The sequence below is a fragment of the Filicampus tigris genome, chromosome 6 (assembly GCF_054856515.1).
Source record: "Filicampus tigris isolate MCC_2025a chromosome 6, RoL_Ftig_1.0, whole genome shotgun sequence".
NCBI lineage: Eukaryota > Metazoa > Chordata > Actinopteri > Syngnathiformes > Syngnathidae > Filicampus > Filicampus tigris.
The window spans coordinates 23,389,914-23,410,830 of NC_141222.1; the positions used below are offsets into that span (position 1 = coordinate 23,389,914).

At 40.5% G+C, this 20,917-nt stretch overlaps 3 protein-coding genes across 4 annotated transcripts; 2 read left to right on the forward strand and 1 right to left on the reverse strand.

The window, feature by feature from the left end:
- Positions 1 to 152: 152 nt before the first annotated feature.
- On the forward strand, positions 153 to 5,441 carry cenpm (centromere protein M). The gene is made up of 6 exons (XM_086033804.1): positions 153 to 309; positions 2,155 to 2,231; positions 2,722 to 2,820; positions 3,075 to 3,154; positions 3,274 to 3,365; positions 5,022 to 5,441. Exons 1-6 carry the CDS (start codon positions 253 to 255, stop codon positions 5,175 to 5,177), a joined length of 561 nt encoding a protein of 186 aa, XP_085889930.1. The 5' UTR covers positions 153 to 252; the 3' UTR covers positions 5,178 to 5,441.
- A 2,762-nt stretch (positions 5,442 to 8,203) lies between these two features.
- mb (myoglobin) lies at positions 8,204 to 9,979 on the reverse strand. The gene is made up of 4 exons (XM_086032444.1): positions 9,755 to 9,979; positions 9,305 to 9,452; positions 9,000 to 9,219; positions 8,204 to 8,488 (listed from the first exon to the last, which is right to left on the reverse strand). The coding sequence occupies exons 2-4, from the start codon at positions 9,385 to 9,387 to the stop codon at positions 8,348 to 8,350; spliced, it is 444 nt and encodes a 147-aa protein (XP_085888570.1). The 5' UTR covers positions 9,388 to 9,452; positions 9,755 to 9,979; the 3' UTR covers positions 8,204 to 8,347.
- Positions 9,980 to 11,099: 1,120 nt separating this feature from the next.
- On the forward strand, positions 11,100 to 17,810 carry serhl (serine hydrolase like). Of its 2 annotated transcripts, XM_086032442.1 has the most exons (12): positions 11,105 to 11,357; positions 11,670 to 11,807; positions 12,755 to 12,868; positions 13,126 to 13,167; positions 13,262 to 13,281; positions 13,387 to 13,461; positions 14,291 to 14,397; positions 14,477 to 14,556; positions 14,653 to 14,687; positions 14,765 to 14,841; positions 14,947 to 15,034; positions 17,552 to 17,810. In XM_086032442.1, the coding sequence occupies exons 1-12, from the start codon at positions 11,300 to 11,302 to the stop codon at positions 17,690 to 17,692; spliced, it is 975 nt and encodes a 324-aa protein (XP_085888568.1). In that variant the 5' UTR covers positions 11,105 to 11,299; the 3' UTR covers positions 17,693 to 17,810. The 2 variants fall into 2 exon arrangements, with proteins under 2 accessions (XP_085888569.1, XP_085888568.1); XM_086032443.1 differs by lacking the exon at positions 11,670 to 11,807 and having other exon boundaries at positions 11,100 to 11,357.
- Positions 17,811 to 20,917: the final 3,107 nt, after the last annotated feature.

The window sequence follows — 20,917 nt, forward strand, 5'->3', positions numbered from 1 at the left end:
AGTGAAATAAAGTACATTTCGTCGTCCAAAATTACAGCACTAAGTGTGATAAGGGCGCACGATGTTGATGCTGTAGTGCTCTTTTTGGCCACTGGGTGGTAGTGCGATCTTAAAACCTAGGGGAAACGTCATGACGTCACGTGTATTTGGAAAAGAAGCGCGCAAAGGAGGAAAAATGGCGCAAGGAAGACGCAACAGCAAAACACTAAACTAAAGGCCTTCAGTAACGTCCTTTAAGACATTTGGCTCACCATGTCGTTACTGAAACCGTTTAGCAGGCCGCCTGCTTTGAACACCGCTAGTATATTGGTAAGTCTTGTTTTAGAGCTTTATTTACGGCTAAGATCAAAACTATATTTGTGTAAATAAGTGCGTTGAGTCTACAGGCGCGAGTCAAATCCAAACGTGTTTTGAGAATGAAAGAATGAAGCGCTATTATTGTCATTGAGCGTCACAGTCTTCAAAGTGTCCAAATGCCTTGAGAACGCACACTGTCTGCAGTTAACAAGTAAAGCTAATGTCTTTATCAGTGGGTCACCTACCTGGTGTGTGGGCACCAGGTAGCCTGCGACGACCACATGAGCAGCCCGCGGGTCTGTTCTAAAAATAGCTCGCCAGTGATGGGACTGTGGGAATAATTATCGATATAATAATTCCAATCATTTCATAATCATACATTTGCTGCTCATGATGCTTTCATAAACTATCCGCGAGGAGGTCAGGTGAAGTCACGCTAACGATGGCTAATATGAAGGTGATTGCTGAAATTTCATGCCACATTGTTGATTTCTCTACTCATGTCTTACCACACATGTATTGAGTAATTTTCCACCTACATGCAGACACATAGACAGACAAGTACAAGACGTTTCAACTGCTCTTTTGCTCACCCCATCCTTTAGAGTTGGAACGCCCATTTATGTAGGGATGTGAGAATAAAAAGAAGGGAGACGGGGAGACTTTTTTTTTTTTAAACGCCTGTAAGAATTGTACAGTTCTTCTCCGTTCTCCTTGCAAGCATACAATCCAAAGAGTGTCTTCATCTCTTTATTTTGTGTGGTTTTCATAAATGTCTATCTGATGAACCCGACAGGGACATTGTAATTTTCTAGGAATGTTGTAGAAGTGATTATTTCAAAATGTAAACACTGCAGAGATTTGTGAAAAGAAAGTGTTTCATAGGATGTTTATCTGTTTCCTCATTATTCTGAGAAATTGTTAACAAAATCAGTCTTGAAGAGGAGGTCAACCCAAACATATTTTTTTTCAAGAATATGTTCTATGAAGGCCCACTAATTGAAACAAGGGACTATGATTAATATGAAATATGAGTTAAGCAGCTAAATCCACCCCTTTTTATCCATCTCAGGGGGTGGCCATTTTGAGACTTTTTTCGACTGAAAACTGCATAGAACATATTCTTAAAAAAAAAATGTTTCTGTTGACTACAATTATTAAAAATTTACGTATAGAGGTGCGTGCAACGATTAATCAGCAGGATTACCACTTGGTGATCAGGATAAAAACTGGGCCCAAGTTTGCACAATTGTGTTGAAAGACTCGGATCCTGGTCTCAAGGAAAGAATGCTTAGCTAAAATTTGGTGTGGCAATGGTTTGGAGAGAACCGAAAATATTACTAGTGGTTGATCTGCATGGATTTGAAAAACGTGAATGTCCTATTGGGACAACGATGATGTCACACCAAATATTCATATTTTTTTTATGCTACTGGTATAGTAGAGCTTACGAAGACCATTGGTAAGAAAGTAATAGTCAGTGTTTGTATACTGTGGTTAATAATGCTCAGAAAGGGTGCAAGCATAAAAGTCGTTTTGGAAATGCATTAATTCATAAGAAAGTAGCTGCCTTCCATTGCAAACATTATTCCTTAGACTGTACATTTTTTAACTTTCAGCATAAAATATCAATTCAAAAACATGTTTTCATATTTCTAAACATGATATAGTTAGCAAAAACTAACACCAGATTCAGATTCAGCGCCCCCAAATGACCCCAAATCCCTTGCAAAACTCCATCGCCTTGACCAGTGTTTTCTTTGTGTTGAATCAAAATAAAACTTTAACTTTGGGAAAGCAATTTAGGGAAAGATGTTTCATGCTTTTTCTTTTCCCCCTCTTCTTCCCTAAATTCAGCTGGTGGAGAGAGAAGAAGAGTTCCAGCAGAGATTAGCTGAAGTTCTGGTGGAGGAGACGGCAGTCACGTTGAATGTGTGAGTTGTGCTTCATCCCCCAAACTGCTGATATTACTAGAAAAATGTATTTTAATAGCCGTTTTGGAGTCTCTGGATTACCGAGCTGTGACAGTGTTCCGATTCAATAAAACGAACCATCATCGCCTTCACAAGGAACTAATTGTTTTATGCTGCATTAGTTCTATCCTGCCCAATGGACTGTATTTATATGGCTCCTTAGCAGCAGTGGAGCCACTTTATATGATCCTGGCTCATGGCAGCTTGCAAATGTACACTGCAAAGTGCCCCATTGCGCGTAATTAGGAGTTCTCAATGTCTTGTTCAAGGGCACGTTAAGACACTCTCTCCTCCTCCACCTCCTGAGCTGTGGCCCTAGTAATACCTAATGAATTGTCTAGTGGCTCTGTATCGGTCAATGTTGGAGGTCTGAGGAGCAATGTAAGTTGCGTTTAATATTGTTTATTTTGCAGTCTGAAGTCACACTTATCAATGTTTGATTTTAAAACAGGAGACTGGCAAGGAGTCTGCCTCTGCCTTTCGAGAACCAACACGAGCGCCCCAGGATAGACTTGGTGGTTTTTATCATCAACCTCACCTCTGAACTCAGGTACTGTACGTCGTTGGCCAGGTCTGACTTAGAGTCTCTGTTTATAGGGGAAGTCATCCCCAAAATATTCTTGACAATAATATGTTCTATGTGCCTCCGCTAGTCTAAACACGGCATTCTGATTAATATTGCATTTGTGGAATATGAATTAAGCAGCCAAATCCAGTGTTTTTTATTGATCGCGTTGTGCATAATTTAAACCAAGCTTGCGGTGGTGGCCTTCACTGGTTTCCTTTTCTTTATTTTTGTCACAGTCTCCAGTCTGCCCAAGCTTCCCTCAAGTATTTGGACCCGGGATATTTCCTTGGAAAAGTCTGCTTCATGGCTACCAACGGTACGTCAAAGGGAGGATACAACTCATCTGGGCTCGTCACCGTTTACAGTACCTCGCGTTTCTGTATAGTTGTTTTTGAAGCGAAACCTTCTGCTATGTGTCTCTTTTGTGACTCGTAGCGCGCAACGCCACCGTCCCCCAAGAGCGCCTGGACACCCTCCGAGATCTGGCTGCGTCTTTACACTGCACGCTGCTCTTTGCTGAGGATCAGGTGGGTGGCAACTTTGAAACTTTTTTTTAGCATGTCTACTCAATCCTGGAAAAATAAATGCGGCCTTACAAGCGGAACACAGTCGGTCCTGTCACGCTATTTTAAAGCGATTAAAACGGCAAATTGTGTACATGTATTAAATGGGCAAAGGAATCAGAATTGAGCTGCAGTGTGAACGAAGCCATAGTTGTGGTTTCCCTCAAAGGGCTTTTAGGACTGAAAACCATCATCACCACATCATAGTATCACATGTTCACAATTGCCCCTGCATTTGATTGTTCCGATATATATTGTGAACAATAAAGTGAATTTGAAATCAATACTAATGTAAAAGTTTGGCGCGCATACAGTATATTTAAAGGGGAGGTCAACCCAATAAAAGTTCTTTACCAGTCACGGCTCACCTGTTTTCTGAAGGTGAGCCATGATTGGTTGTTACCTGAGCCCCGAGTAACTGTGATGTCATTTTCAGTCGACAGTAAGTGGCAAAATGGCCTCCGCTGGATATGGAAACTTTTTTTTTGAAGAAGAAGAAGAAGAAGAATATGTTCCATGCAAACCCGCTAGTTGAAACAAGACATTCTGATAAATATTGCGTTTGTGGAATAAGAGTTAATGCACTCGTTTTTAGCCATCTCTGGGGTCAGCCATTTTGTCACTTCTGTCAACTGAAAATGACATCACAGCTCATCTGTTTTCTGAAGCTCAGCCATGATTGGTTGTTACCTGAGCCCTGAGTAACTGTGATGTCATTTTCAGCTGACAGAAAATGGCCGCCTCGGGTGGATTTTACTGCTCAACTCATATTCCACAAACGCAATATTAATCAGAATGCTGTATTTCGACTAGTGGGCCTGCATAGAACATATTCTATGCAATATGTTTGGGATATTAGTATTGCTAACATTTAGTATCTAGTATCTTGACATGAGGGGAGCGTAGGCAGGAAGTTTTCCAAAAGCAAAAGCTCAACTCTCCTTTTTTTTTTTTTTTTTTCAAACAAGATTTAATGCAGCTTCAAGTGGCTCAGAGGCTACCTCTTCTTTAGAACACATAGGCTTACAGGTGCAGCCCCTGAATTTGTAAGTAGCTTTTTAAGATAAGATAAGAATGCCTTTATTGATCCCACAGTGGGGAAATTTTCGTTGTTACAGTAGCAAGGATATAGGTCACACAGGGGCGGCGGCATAATGTGGCCATTAATGTATAACATTGACGGCAAACATTTAGAATCAAACCTATGTAGATATACGCAGTAACATGTGTATATACACATGTGTATACACACCAACCTACATCTACATAAAAAATATGAGGAACACTCATTTCGGCCTGTACATAGTACAGAGGAAAAAATACTCTAAGTGACAGTGCTGCAGTGCTGTAGTGAAATGTAAGGAACAGCATTGGATAAAAATAAAACTAGACTAACAGTAGTGGGGAATGTTGAGTATTGCACGGTATTACAGTAGTGGGGAATATTGGGTATTGCACGATATTTGAAGATTGCTGAAGATGGAGCCTCCAAATAACAAGAAAAGGGGAAACAAAGAGACTATTCCCAAAAGGAAGAGAGCTTTAAAAAAACAAAAAACAAAAAAACATGTTGTGCTCAGTTTCTCTGCTGTGACCCCAGCCTTCATATGTCCCCTGCAGACAGCAGATGGTGCGACCAATGCCTCTGAGAGACTGCTGACCATCCTGAAGGTGGCGGCCGGTCTCGTTCCCATGACGACGGCGCTCTATCTGTCCAACTTGACAATGTGCACCATGCCCCCAGACACTAATGAACTGGACCAGCATGATCTATGACTTTTACATGTGTATGTTCTCTGTAGTTGTACTCTGCCATTGGTGTTCTGGTATTTATTTACAGTGTCCCCTCTTCTCATCTAGGATTTTTTTTAAATTTTTTTTTTATATATATACATATCTTGTTCGAATCTGGCAATAGTAGGCAAACTTTCACAGTCCCATACAAATAAACTGCACTCATCATACTGTGAGCGCTTTCTACTTGGTTACCTTGTTGAGCTAAATGTCAAACCATTAAAAACACCTCATCGTCTAATGCAATGCCTTTCCCAAAAAAGCTTGTGTAGTCTATGTATTTCTGTCCAATCTGTATCCGGCGGTTAAATAGAACGTGTAAGATCATATTTCCACACAAATGGATTTCTTCCGGTGAAAGAGGCTGTAAATGGTGTCAAATATTTAACCGCAGTGCAGTGGCAGAGGAGCCCGAGGGGGCTTGTTGATGGCAGACTTTGTGCCCTGTGTCACGTCTTCATCCCGCATTGATGCATGTGCGCACTTACTATTAATAGGTTGTCATCATGGCAATTATCCGTCATTCATGTTCATGTGCGTTTTTGCAGCATGGCGCAAGACAATGGTGGCACACAAGGGGGATGAGGAATTTTAGAGGTAATTTCAGAATCTTTGCTCCGTAGTTTCTTTAATTGCACTTTCATGGTGAACATTTGACTGATCAAAAGAAAAGGGAAAAAAAAAGGTGTTTTAAAAATTGAATTTTAAAGAGCAGGCTTCTGTTTACTGTAAAGTGGAACTGATTCACGTAAAACTATCCTATTCCCTCACATTTAATAATAACCAAAAATGCAGTGTCTTGTGAATCTGCACAAAGATAGAATATTACAACCGAAATGTCATGAAAGGTGAAAATGAAAAGGTGAGAACATAAATTCTGATAACGATAGGATGGTGAACTTAGCGGCAAATAATTAAAAATAACTGACTCAATGAGATTACTGCAGTATTGGTCAAGCTGCTCTTATAAATGTCAATGTAAAGTATTTAAGATAAGATAAGAATGCCTTTATTGATCCCACAGTGGGGAAATTTTCGTTGTTACAGTAGCAAAGATATAGGTCACACAGGGGCGGCGGCATAATGTCCTTTTGCTCAAATTAGGCTTGTCCTTTATGATACGAATGTGTTTATGTGAATTCATCGTGTGCAATAGCTGCATTCACAGTGGTACCAATATCTCCAGTCTGCCAAAGTTTGCTGGATGAAACTTAAAAGAAAAGGTTTGGGTTTGGTAGTTTGTTCTTCTTACCAATACTGTTGGCCTTTTTCCCCCCTACAAAATATCCCATATTTACACGCCTATGGGATGGATTCCCCAAATGTTTAAAATTGTCACTCTTCCAAGCAACATAATATGGTATTTAGATGATATTTTGGCATTATCAACACCGTTTTTTCATAGACACGAATTTCGAAGAGTTGGGCTTAAATGCTAACATGCTAATAGCTAACGTACTCATAAAGCCAGATGCTAACATGCTAATAGCTAACGTACTAATAAAGCAAGATGCAGTGGAAGATGGCGTTCTGGTAAAAGTGGGGGAATGTGAAGACTGTCCAGAGTGAGTTAAATACTGATGTTGGAATTTTTCGGATTTGGAAGTTGTAGCATATATCCAAAAATGTTTGAATGGCATCAGATATTGAACTGAAGTGTAGTTAGTGAGTGAGGACCCACGAGTGGGATGGTTGTGCCAGATGTCACGTCTGCCTCCTACACTGCATGAAGCACGTGCACATCCACTATTAATAGCTTATGATCATGGCAATTATCCATAATTCAAGCTCACGTACGTGGAGCTAGACATGGTCGGGGGGGACAAGAGTGCTTGCGGAATGTTGCTGATGGTGTCAGCGTTGATGCTCTTTAGAAATGATCCAAAACATGCCCGGAGTTTTACCAAGTCACCTGTTTCCAACAGGCGCCTTGAAGGTAGCTGTTTATTATTGGCCCAAAAAGCAAAATATAAACAAAACACGCTCCATAAAGCGGAAGTCAACCCAAACATTTTATTTCCAGAATATTCTGTGCGGGCCCACAAGTTGAGACAAGGCATTCTGATTTATATTGCGTTTGTCGAATAAGAGTTAAGCAGCAAAATCCACCCGGTTTTAGCCATCTGAGGGGGCGGCCATTTTGTCACTTCTGTCGACTGAAAATGACAGCACAGTGTCTGAGGGCTCAGATAACGACCACTCATGGCTTCAGCTTCAGAAAACAGGTGAGCCGTAATTGGTCATTAGCTGAACCCTGAGACGCTGTGATGTCATTTTTACTTGACAGAGGTGACAAAATGGCCGCTCCCCGAGATGGCTAAAAACGTGTGGATTAACTCTTATTCCACAAACGCAATATTGATCCGAATGCCTTGTTTCAACTAGTGGGCCTGCTGGGAACAAATATGTTTGGGTTGACTTCCGCTTTAATGTCTGGAATTGTGGCTGACATCACAACGTTTTTGTTTTATGTGTAAATCATTCAACACTGATTAGCTAACAATGGAAATAGCTAAAGACTGAGAGTCTAAAGCTGATTTTCCCAAAATAGGTCAGTTGGGTTTTGTTGGTCCGCAATAAAAAAAACAAATCAGTAGCCTAAGTAGTAATTGACAAAGTTTTAAATTTTTGTCACAATATCAATAAAAAACACAAAATGGCTTTCTAAAAATTTGGGAGATGGATAAAAACGTGTAGATTTTGGTGCGGAATTCACATTTCACAAATGAAATATTCATCAGAATGCCGTATAGACTAGTGGGGGCACATACCACATTATTCTCAAGAATTTCTTTGACTTAACGTCCCCTTTAAATGTGGCCTAAGTGTCCTTTAAAAATGTCTTTAAAAATCTTGAATTTGGCTTTCTTAAACCATTCCGCAGATTGGGTTTAAATTTGCATCCTGTTAGTCAATACAGTCAGGCTTGATTATTTCCTCGTTTTTATTACTGATCAAGCAGTTACAAATCTGCACAAAATAAAACATTTTATTCTATGTATCACAGATTTGTGCAATATTTATCCAATGCACTGAATGCTCTACAATTGGTAATATTTAACTATTTTACTACTTACAATCTTCATTCAAAAATATCAGATCTAAAAGTTGACACATTTTCAAATAGCCATATTTCTTTCTGCAAGATAGCATCAGCCGGCAAAGCCCAGCTCTTTGTAGTCGGCGTCAATGTCGGCAATGACGACGTCCATCGCGTTATTCAAAGCCTGCTTCCCAGCGCTGTCCAGACCTGCCTTCTCCTCCAAAACCTTTGCGATGACTTCTGTGATCAGCTGTAAAAGAGCCAAACAGCAGATAAGACCGCATATTACCGACACACGATCAGAGAGGACTAAAATATGTGTCAGAAAGATTCCAGGACTCGTGCCGTGAAAGAGATTTCAAACCCAAACAGCACAGAAATCCTGCATCGTTTGCTTCATTCGGTGCTCGAGATGAGACGAGACATGTGGCAGAGCAACTCGATGCTTCTTCGCAATGCCTCGAGCATCTGACAGTTCCTGACGAGAAGTGCATCAACGTGCTGGAGCAGCCTCCCTCTTTACCTGGCGCTGCAATTTTTTTTTAACCTCTTTCTTAAGCCTGAGGGGATCATCAAGGAGACCAGATTTGAAATTGTGACAACAGAGCTGCAGAAGATCCCAGAATAATCCTTCCAGAGAGAGAGAAAACTGTGAAAGTGTAATTTAACCCCAGCAGAATGATTTTGAGGAGGAACATTTGTGGTTTGGATTTGAAATATATCTTTTGTGACACCAGTCCTGGAACATATTTCAATTTGACCTTGAAATTGATGAGTGCTATCTTATGTTTTGTGGCGTGGGTCTTGGACAGAGGTTTGAGGACGCCGGCGTGATTGCCTTTCGCTTTCAGCAGCTCCCCCAATTTCTTAAGCACTGTGACACCGTGGGCAGAAATGTCCGAGTTTCCGGCCAGGTCACCTTGGGCGATTCCTGCAAACTTGGGGAACAGCTTCTGGGTCTCAGGGTGCTCAGTGAATAAACTGTGAAGAGAAAGTACTCTGGTTGCTGGCTTTTATCAATTACCCTTTTTGTCTCGTACTGTATCTTATCCCAAAAGCAACTGACCGAGTTAGAACCAGACCTCCGTAGGTGTTGAAGTCCGCCTCAACTGGCGCCCAAAACTTCAGAATTGTGTCAAAGTCAGCCATGACTTAAGGATATGTTTGAAGAAACTGTGCGGGGAGAAGATTAGAGAACACTGGGGAATACAAAGCTAATTGGAGAGAAATTCAAAGGGAAAGGAGGAGGAAAAACCCAGACTATTATCCTTTTGTTCCAGTATTACATTTGATGGCCAGCAGCCATTAGGCGTTGCATGAAAGTCATTATGAATACATTACCTAAGCTTCGCCCTCATTGAAGCGGCATTGTGTGGCATTTTCTTAAAACATATGCATGTTTATTTTGGAATCCCAAAGACAAATTGTCATACAATCTTAGTCAAGTCCTTCACTTCAGCCAATAAAATGCAATTTTCAAATAAAATGATGCAGCCGGTAAAATAGCAAAACCTACCTGTGAAAATATAAACGATCCTGCTACTTTATCCAATTCTTCTTGGTATGACCTCTCATCCATCCGAAACCTTTTATATTCCCTCCCTGTGTCCCATCACCAAAATATCCCAGCCCCGACTCCTGCCATCACATTTCTCCAAATGGCTTCAACACCTCAACGCCACGCATAAGGCTGCCACTCAGGAATCTAGATAAACAGGGTCATTAGCAGAATGATGCACAGTCAAACACTGTCCTCATAGAATGTGCGTGTGGTGTATTAGCGTTACCCTGAACTGCAGAAAAGCAACACTTCAAACTAAAAAATACAGGGGATACAGCATTGATTTTTCCAAGGCCTAATGCTGCTGTTAATTGGATCCCAAACTTGCAGCCTTTAGCTGTTATTTCGAGCACCAGATAGCACTGAATGACTTCCAGAAAAAGCAGTCCAACAGCAAAGTGCATAGTCACGTTTCTATGATCTTCCATTTAGATTAAATTAAGTAGTAAATAGCTTGAATAATACAATATTAGTGATCACTTAATTGGGACTGACAACCTAAACATGTTTTTTTTTTTCAATTTGCTTATCATTGTGATTCTAGTTTTGCAGTGCTACATCCAACAATTATTCAAATGTATGTTTTGTAAAGGCAAATGCAGATTGGGAAGAGTTTTCTTCCTTAATTCGTATCAAATATTTGCATAGTAGTCTAAAACAGTGGTTCTCTAATGGGAGTATGCAAAGGCAATTCAGGGGGTACATGAGTTTTATAATAGATTTAAAAAGTAGCATCAATGGAAAAAAAAAAGAGTTGACTCCCTACTACTAAAAATGACAAAGATCCTCAATGAAGCTAGCACAAGACCAAGTGTGTGCGCAAATCTTTATTTGTGATTAAGTTAATTCTTTCTTTCTTTTTATCTAGTTATATCTTTTTATGTCCAAATAGTTCTAGAGATACCACTACAAATGGAGTACCAAAGTTTAAGAAATCAGACAATGCACTCTGTCTTTCTTTTCCATCCAAAAACGCTTTGCGCTGGTAAGGGGATACTTGGATGAAAAAGAAAAAATATTATAGTTTCATTTCGCACATCTATAAAATAAAGTTTTGACGGGTTTACTTCCACTTTAATAATACATTTTCGGCATCAAGTCATTGTCTCGTTTTCTCGTTCATTAATGTGTAGAGCTTTTTTTTTTCTTTTTGAAATTTGTAGAGCTAAATCATTATTAGTGTGATAGTGTAAAAAGTTTGAATACAACCACTGCACTTGAAATTACTGGTGAAAGGTTACACAAACACGCGCACACACTTTCTCTGAACGGTCATTGGTCACGCCGTAGCTCCAACATCCGTGTTTGTCCAATCGCTTCTTCTGTTTTAATCACGTGGCGTAACAAACCCGGAAAACTATACCAGTAGTCGGCCAAACTAGAATCGTTTCCCAAAGATAACATCTATCTCCTGGTTTCTTTTTAACCCAAGCAATCAGAAAGTCTAAAGTAATCTAAACTTTTTTTCATTTAATTAACCAGAACTTCACGCGTTCTTCGATGATACGAGTTTTAAAAAACATTAGAAACCTGTCCACGGTGCCAATGAAACAAACAGGTAACGTCTGTTAATTTTTTCCCTTGAATGACTGTTTCATTTGTGTTACATTTTTGTACTGTACCCAATTCCATCATAAATAGACTAATCACATAAACAACGAACTAAAAACATATAAAAGGGATATTACTACTACAAATAGTCAAAGGCTCAACTCTTCCATCTAATATAATAATTTGACAGACTAAGTATTGTATGTGTAATGTAACCTTCAAACCTCACTGTACCTCATAAGTAGGTATATGATTATGTATGTTATGTAGGATGTATCAGGTCAGGTTTGTGGTCATTATCATAAACCTCCTGTGCCAGAACTATCAGTATCAGTTCCCTGGGGAGAGATCAGAGGGAAAATTTGGGGTCCTGAGGATGGCCGTCCGGTGCTGTGCCTGCACGGCTGGGCTGACAACTGTGGTACCTTCAACACTCTTATTCCCCTTCTACCTCAAGGTAAATAAAAACATTCCACATACATATAAAGGTTTACTGTTGTTTGTCCAATAAATAATACAAATCCAAATGAGGCAGGTGGGTATTCAGTCACTGTCAGCAATTCTCCCCCCGTTGACCATGAAATAGCATGTGACCAGTTTTCAAGAAAAGAATGAAGCTGAGATCTTGAAGCCTCAAGGTTTCCTCAAGTGTGGACTGAATTATAAAGATTATGCACCAGAAGAAAGTGTTTGATTTCACAAGCCAATCAATCATACAGTTGTTGTTATCCTTTCGGCTTTTCCCCTCATTATAGTATGTATTATATATCAATTATAGATCATTAGTTAAAGACATGAATTAATTTTTTTTAATTACCTGCGCGATGTGATCACACAAAAATGTCATCACGAAAAATAGAGGAAACGAGTCAGTTGTCATGTACTTACGTTCTGTAGCGGCTCATTGATTTCATATTGGCAACACACTGTTTTTTTTTTTAAATAGAGGAACCCCAGCACGCCCCCGCCCCGTCCCCTCCAAAAAATAACCAACAAAAAAATGTTATATGTAGTGTTACCCTCAATTTTAATATCAAAAGGATTTAGTGGTTCCCCTCTGTTGATTTGATAAGAAGCGATCGTGGCCATCGCTTATGCTTTATAATGCAAAATGTTTTAGGGCGCATATGAAATCAGGCCGCGGGTGCCCAGCAAATCGTGAGACCGTATCATATTATATCCAGAGATATACAGTAATTGCTATTGAAGGAGGTGTATAATATTCAAGTGTGTGTTATTCTCATGAAATTATGGTAACATAAAAATATCTTTGTTCAGTTTTGTAAGCCTGGACTTAATAATGGCGGAGATCCTTTCAAGCACTTGCGTATTCAAGGGGGGAACAAATTATAATAGCATCATTAGCTGTCTGTTTGTCAGTCATCTCTCATCTCTTCCTCTCAGAGTGCAGATACGTGGCGGTGGACCTGGCAGGTCACGGTCTGTCCTCACACCGTCCCCCTGGCGTCTTTTACGCCTTTACTTCATATGTGGCTGATATTCAGAGAGTTGTTGACAGTAAGTGCATTTTATTTTCTCGTCGGCTTTGATAGCATGTTGTTGTGTTAATCTAATTTGCATACGCCTGCTATCATTTGATATAGGCTGCTTACCGGTAGTTAAAAAAAAAAAAAAGGCCCTTGTTGATTTCAATCACATTGGCCATCGGTGCTCACCAAGCCCTGATGTTCTATGACAAGTAAAACCAATGTGATGTGTACTATTATGATGAGATGCAGTAGCTGCCTGATGATCTGTGAAATTAACTCCCACAGCCCTCCGCTGGCGCAGGTTCTCCATCCTGGGCCACAGTATGGGTGAGCATAGCCTTGCATTAGGCACATCCATTTGAATACTGCTCCTTGGTAAATGTTCTCATCTTCCTCTTTTTTTTTTTTTTTTTTTTTTCAGGGGGTAATATTGCTGGAATGGTAAGATGTGCAAGTGTGTCGTTTCACCTGTGTCATTATTTTTAGCCGCCATTTGACAGTCGTCGTGATCAGTGCTGACTTCGATCCGCCTTGTGTTTGATGCAGTTCAGTGCTCTTTTCCCTGAGATGGTGGAAGCTTGTGTAATGCTGGACTCGTATGGATTCTTACCCACTGATCCGGTAAACTTAAAAGAATGATTTCTCTTTCCCGAGAACCCCGCTGTTTTGGAATTACAGTTCCTTGTCACCTCTCTTGTGGTCACAATTGAAGAATGTCATCTCATTTTCAGACTACTCAGAGTTTCTTGTTATATTTTCACGGAAAACCACTATTCATTTCAAATATCATTTCCAAATGTATGTTGTTTTTCAGCACATCCATTTTTTAAAATGTTTGTATGACCCTTGAGTGTTGTTTAAACATTATTAAGCCTAAACCAATATTTTTATATACAATACTAACAACATACAGTAAAAGCTCATTAACATGACATTATACTTGGGTGGATCATCTCACATGATCTTTGAGTGAATACACACCCTGAGCTTATTAAAATGTCAATTGCTCTTCTCACTGAGCATTATTTTGGAGTTGTTATGCCTCAACTTTCTGTTTAATCCCTCAAAACACGTACTCGCATTCAAAGAGAAAAACTACAATTGGTTCAGGAACACAATCTCAGATGCATTACCACGCCAGAAATGTGGGCCAGTCTTTCCCTTGGGAAAACCACGCTACTACAAAGTGTGTAAGGTTCAGAAATATTTCAGGATGGCTGGTAGGAGGTTAAAGCAATCGGCACATTGACAGGAAATTGTGATTTTTTTTTTTTTCCGATGAATGATAAGTTTCCACAAAATTATTTTTAATTATGGCTACAGAGTTTTGGATAAGTGTCACATGCTTGCAAAAAATAAATAAATCATAATTTGGATACATTTCAAATGATAAAATTCACCCGAATCCCCCACAGCACATTGACGTCTCACAATATGGTTTTGTTCACAGAAAGAAATGCCTAAAATAATTCGGCAGGGAATGGATGACATGCTTCAGTTTGAAAAGAAGCCTGAAAAGACTGAGCGAGTTTACACTTATGAGAAAGCAGTTGAGAGGTACAGCACAGTCTTGTTTTTGTCTTTTAGACTACTCCATTTAGCATCTGCCTATTGATTTTCTTTCTTTTTGTCTCAGGTTGTTGGCAGCAAACCCAGCTCTGTCTGAGGCGTCTGCGTGCCACCTTTTAGAACGCGGCCTTGTTCAAGTTGAAGGAGGTTTGTTTTCGCATTTTCTCTGCTCTCATGCTCCTCGCTCGTAACAATCCCAAATTTTGTTTTCTTCTGTAAATTCACTGTGATCTTGTCATGTAGGAGTTGTCTTCTCACGTGACTTCCGTATCAATTTGGTAGGTTCCTGTTGTACGTTTTATCTCCAAGACGTCGCATGCATTAACAATGTTTTTTTTTTTTTTTTTGCATGAAGAAAAACATAGCTCGTATCAGCTTGGAGCAGAGTCTGGAGCTGCTCTCCAGGATACAAGCATCCGTTCTAGTGGTTCTGTGAGTTATTCATTTATCAGCCACATATAATAATGGATGCACTCTTTTGCTGCACTTAAGAATTGGAATTCTACAGCTCATCTTTTTTTTTTTTTTCCCCCCCAGTGCTGATGAAGGCTTTGAGAAAATATTTGCAGAACCGGACCAAAAGAAATTTACATCAGCGCTTCTGCAGGGCTATAGACACAAAAATGTAAGTGTGCTCATGCAGAGTAAGTGTGCTTGTAGATGCTGTTATATTTATAGTGGGTAAAGGTACAGACAGAGTGAGGCAGTCAGACCAAAAAAACAGACCAAACAGCTGACCGATGCAGGGAACAGACCGACCGTCTAAATGATAGACAAACAGGCCTACTCGCAGCCTCAACTGATGACAGTCAGCCAGTCAGAACAACAGACAGCTATCGACATTCTGACAGAAGGACAAAGAAACAGGACAACAAACAGGCCAATTGACCTGTCTGATCATTTAGTCAGACCTAAGGCTATGTTCACACTGATGGCCGAGTCCGATTTTTTTGTCTGAGCCAATCTTTTATGTACTCGTTTGCATTACAAAAACGTGCGACTTCTAATGTGAACGCAACACATCCGTGATATGACGGGCATGAGCACAAAGCACGGCGTGGAGTGACGTCCCCCCAAAAAAAATAAAAAATAAAAAAAATCATGTGGCACAGTGTTTACAGATGTAAACATGCAGTAAATAGCGACGCATTGCAAAACCGAGCAAGAGAGAACTTACAAAGCCCATGCTAATCGCTAAGCTAATGTTGTGTCGCCGCACACCAGAAAAAGTGCCTTTGTGTACAGAAAAAGTGCCTTTGTGTACAGCACTTTTCATAGTCCACTGGAACCACGTCAAAGTGGAGAGCAGCCAGCTATGAACAGCAAATTAGTACATTAAATCATTGTCTAGAGAGAAAATAACCCCAAAACAGAAATGAATTAGTTATGTCAGCCAGAACGAGGTGCTTAAGGTCAAAATTCATTTGACTTCATTTCGAATTCATTTGTGTTTTCACAGTCCAGCCATTCAATCCCAGGAATTTATTTACATTTTTTTTCAATTTTTTTTCAAACAGTGTTAAAGGTCCGAAAATGTCTGGCAGTGAATGAGTTCAAAAAGACAAAAAACACTGATCGATATGCTGACCAAAAGAAAAACAGACAGCCCTCCAAAACAGCAAAGAGGTGTCAAGGCTTTGCAGACAGACAGAATTACAAACAGTACAGACAGATTGACTGAACAAAAAGGAGACAGTAAAAATAGAAAATAAAAGTCTTTTGACGGACCAACGTCATCGGACTCACCCGTCCAATAGAGAGTGAGACAGGCCCACTCCCAGACAGCCGCAATTGCAGAGAGACAGAACCATCGACCCTCACATTGACACTGATTGAACAACACTTTTGTCAATCCAACAGACAAACAAACCGACCAACTGACTGACTGACAGTCAGACGGGAATACGCAGAGAAAATGACAGAACACCAAAAAGTCTGCATTAACGCAAATAGGCCCAAAGACTCTGAAAGACTGGCAGACTGATATTAAAGCGGAAGTCAACCCAAACATATTTTTTTCAAGAATATGTTCTATGCAGGCCCACTAGTTGAAACACGGCATTCTGATTAATATTGTGTTTGTGAAATATGAGTTAAGCAACAAAATCCAGCCTTTAGCCATCTCAGCGGGCGGCCATTTTGTTACTTCTGTCCACTGAAAATGACATAACAGTAGCGGTGGGCCAAAAATATCACATCACGATTTAAAAAAAATAAAATCACAATCATGATTTTATCATGATTCTTTTTTTACATCGTTTTTTTTTAGACTAATTTTCACATTTTTGACCATTATCTTCATTGTTTGTCGCGTTGCAATCTGGCGTCCAAGCCGAGTCCCTGCAAACTTTGCAAATAACTGGTTTGCGCTCTCTCCGCCGAGGAAAAGCCAAACGAAATCGACACTGTGGATGTGGAGTTTCTTTTCGGGACCAACTCTGTTCGTGGTGACTTCCCGCTATACAAACAAACAGGGAGGCGGGGAGTGTCACGTACGGTGCACTGTGCGTGCTGTGATTGGTTGGTCGGGTATGCGTCAGCGGCTTCGAGCCGCCATAGAGCTAAACTGTATAGAATGTGCTCTGTAGACGATCAAACGATCTTTCGGCTTTATGAGATCGTCAACACGTTAAAGGCCTTAACGCTCTAATATCGTCATATCGCCCACCCCTACATCACAGTGTCTAAAGGTTCAGGTCACGACCAATCACGGCTCTGCTTCAGAAAACAGGTGAGCCGTGATTGGTCGTTACCTGAACCTTGAGGCACTGTGATGACATTTTCAGTCGACGGAAGTGACAAAATGGCCGCCCCCGGAGATGGCTAAAAACGGGTGGATTAACTCTTATTCCACAAACGCACAATTTATCAGCGAGCCTGCATAGAACATATTCTTGAAAAAAAATATGTTTGGGTTGACTTCCCTTTAAGACAAGCCCGTAGGCATACAAATGGAAAGCCGCCGCTGCAGTGATGCTAAAGCAGCATTGTGAATGTTTCATCAAGTGACCTACATAATGGAATGTGGTCAAGTTCTGCTAATGAGGCTGATGCTACGCAGCTCAGATAAATAATGTTTGACGGTGGAAAAGGGGTGTATCTTGAGGTTTCCTCCACTTGTCTCCTGTTTCCTTCCACTCAGCATTCGGTGGTGAAGGTACCCGGCGGCCATCATGTCCATCTGAACAACCCCAAGGCGGTCGCTCCGTTAGTGTGCGAATTCCTCCAGAGCAAAGTCTTATCGTCGGCGGTCAGAGCGGACGGACTGGGTGCTAAGATGTAGGAAGAAACACATCGCACGCGTTAAAGTACACTACTCATTTCAACATTCTTAATCCAAGTTGCCATGTTACTTGAAGCGAACCATTCTGCATATTTGTAATAAATATAAATGTGTTGTTGCCACACTTTTTTTTTTTTCCCCTGGCTTCAGGCTTGTTACTGAATCTATGCTGCCCTCGGGGTAAAATTCCATAGACTCTTCCTGACACTGTGGGGAAAAACACAGTTTCACATTTTAGGCGCTTCGGCTTCAGTCGATAATGGGAAGCAACTTCTTCGCGTCTCTGGTGATGTTTGTTTGTTTTTCTTTCTGGTTGCTTAATTCATTTCTTTTTTTTTTTGGTCTGGCCAGTGGACTCAGTGGTGCAGAATCTGACAGCCGTTGCTATATCACCTGCTACCCCGCTGCCTTTGAGCAACCCTTTAAATCACTGACTTTGAAGTCTCCTGCCATTAATATTTCAAAGGTTGCATGAATAAATCAAAAGGCAACTAGCAGAGGAAAGCAGCAGCACCACAGCAGCTCAGGGGCTGCATATTAGTAAGGTGGTCCGGCTGCTCTGGTCTGTGGAGGATTTCTAATTTGCATCGCAAGCATTTTTGCATCCTTGAATTCCGCTTCTCTCGCCTTACGAGGCTTTAAAGACTGCAGTTAAATGTCCCAATGCGTTTGAGGAATTGTGTTTCGGGTTTATTATTTAACGTAAAAAGCTTCCATGCATCAATATAAAAATGTCTGAAAACACTGTAATGTGCGTGTAATGCCGGCAGTCGGCAATGCTAAAGCACCTTGGGGATCAAAAGGATGCATTTTAGATTAAAGGAAGGTTTCTTTTATTTTACGTATGGCTTGACTGGTAGAAATTAGTTTAGCTTGGAAAAATGCATCAAAGCTGAAAAATACACCACTATATTGATATATTTCACTTTTATGGCAACATTTCAACACGGTGCGTCCATGTTGGGTCCGCGGAGATGCAACGTGTGTAATTTACTGCTGGACAATAGACACACAATGGACAAGGAGGACTAAAAGAAAAAACAATTACCATAATGGATAGCAAAAATTTGCAAGGGGTTGACCAGAAACAGCAAACAAGTTATTCCACAATTTTTACAAAAAGTGTACTTACGCAAGTTTTGTCCAGCCCACGTGTACACAAGAATAGGCAGACATGCGCGCATGTATAAGTGAACATTTCCGGGCGCAGGGGACATTAAAAACAAATACAGTGCCGAGTATTTTTAACAACCAAGGAGTGGGAGATGAGCTTAACTGCCTGAGGGAGGATCTGCTTTGTCTCAACCCTTCACGATCCCCGGCGGGCTCAGCCGCTGTTGTGGCCGTTATGTCCATATTGTGAGTGGAGTCAGCGCTGGTAAATAAAGCCGCTGAGACACCCGACCAAACAGCACTCTGTCCATCGTAAGGTAAGGAGGACATACTGTATTAACTCAATAATTTCCTTTGTAGTGTGTGTCTGAATTAACAGTGTACTTATCTCACAATAATCACCAGTAATCATGCCCAAAAGACGTACATTATGAAAAAAAAACCTACAGCCGTTTCTTTCTGTAGGTGTAAAAAACAGGATTACAGAGGATACATTCAATAATTTCCCCCCAAAACAAGGCTGTACTGAAATACTTCCTGTTTTTCGTTCTTTCAAATTTACAGTCTCAAACTAAATAGTGTGACACCATCTAGTGGTCGGAAGTGGAATTACACCCAATATAAACTAGCGTTAGGCCAAAATAATTATTAACTGTACAAAGAAATGTGAAATATAGCAGTATTGTAAAATTATGATGATGTGAATGGATGATTGTAATGACTGTCTTTGGGTTGCAAATGATTGTGCGCTGCAAATTCTGCCTAGCAACAAATGGTCTTGCACAGGTCAACTAACCGCAAACAGAAACATAAGAGCCAGTGATTCATATTCGCTGCACTAAAATATGATCTCACTTGCATACTCCGAAGCAGTCCATTGCTGTTGGATAATGGAATGAACAAAAGCACCAACAAGTGTTCGTTACACCGTAGTGGAAAAGTCACTTGCTTCTGTGTGACATTGTTGTTTTAAAGGTTACCGTGTTTCCTCGATCATCTCTCATAACAGGTCTCAGTGGAGCAACGCGTGGCTCACAGCCTGGGTGAGTCGAAAACTGCACGCGCACGCCGCACTGATGACATGTAAATAGTCCGCCTGATTTATGCTGACGCGTCTTTTTCGCACCCTCCTCAGGTGTTAAGGGGAACCACTTGGTTCTCATCACATCCAATCAGTCAGTAGTAAGACACCGGGATGTCATTAGAGCTGCAATCAATTAGAAAACAAAGCGGGATGTAGCGCTTCTCCCCTAATTGTGTCTTTTCTCTCGCTAATCTCACAAGAGTGCATAAATGTTGTGCGTGTGGGGGGGCCCATTTTTCAATGTGACTCTCACGTCTTTGTTTCAGGTGAAAAAGAAGCATTATAAATGTCAGGGTGCATGCTGGTTGGAATGCTCAACCAGTCTTTGAACTTTGGCTTTTATTGTGCTCTATTCTGTTTGAATTATTTTGCACCAAGCGCTTCGGGTTAGGTCATACCTGAGATGTACAAAAACAGGTGGATTTTGCTGCTTAATTCATATTCCACAATATCAACCAGAATGCGAGTGGGGGTGCATCGAATTTGTAAAGAAAATATTAGACTTGACTTGCGCTTTAAAGGTTTTAAGGGCTATATGACCTAAATATAAATATCACAGTGGTTTTAGTGGTTAGAATGTTTGAATCTCATTTCTGGTTACCTTTGTGCAGTTTGCGTCACTTTATTTTCTAGGTTTTTTTTTTTATACGTTTTTATTTTGTAAGGTTAAAGTGTGCCGGATTCTGCAGGTGTTGAACATACAATTTGAATTACATTTATTGTGATGGCGTGGGGTATTTGTTTAACTGATGAATTCGTAATACAAATATTTGCATTTGAGTGTTGCCCTTCTGCTGTGAGCGGCGAATTAAAAAAAAACCCAACTTCTTTGGCGGCAGCAATCATCCTATTATGTGGGACACTTTAGGCTAAATTGCAGAGTGCTGAAGTCGTGAAAATGAAATCAAATCGGACACACTGATGTGTCATCATTCTGGTCGCAGGCATCTTTTCGTTTGCGGTGAAGGCTTCCAGTTTAACGCTGCTCTAGATGGAGGGGCTCATAAAATGGGAAATGGCTGAATTTG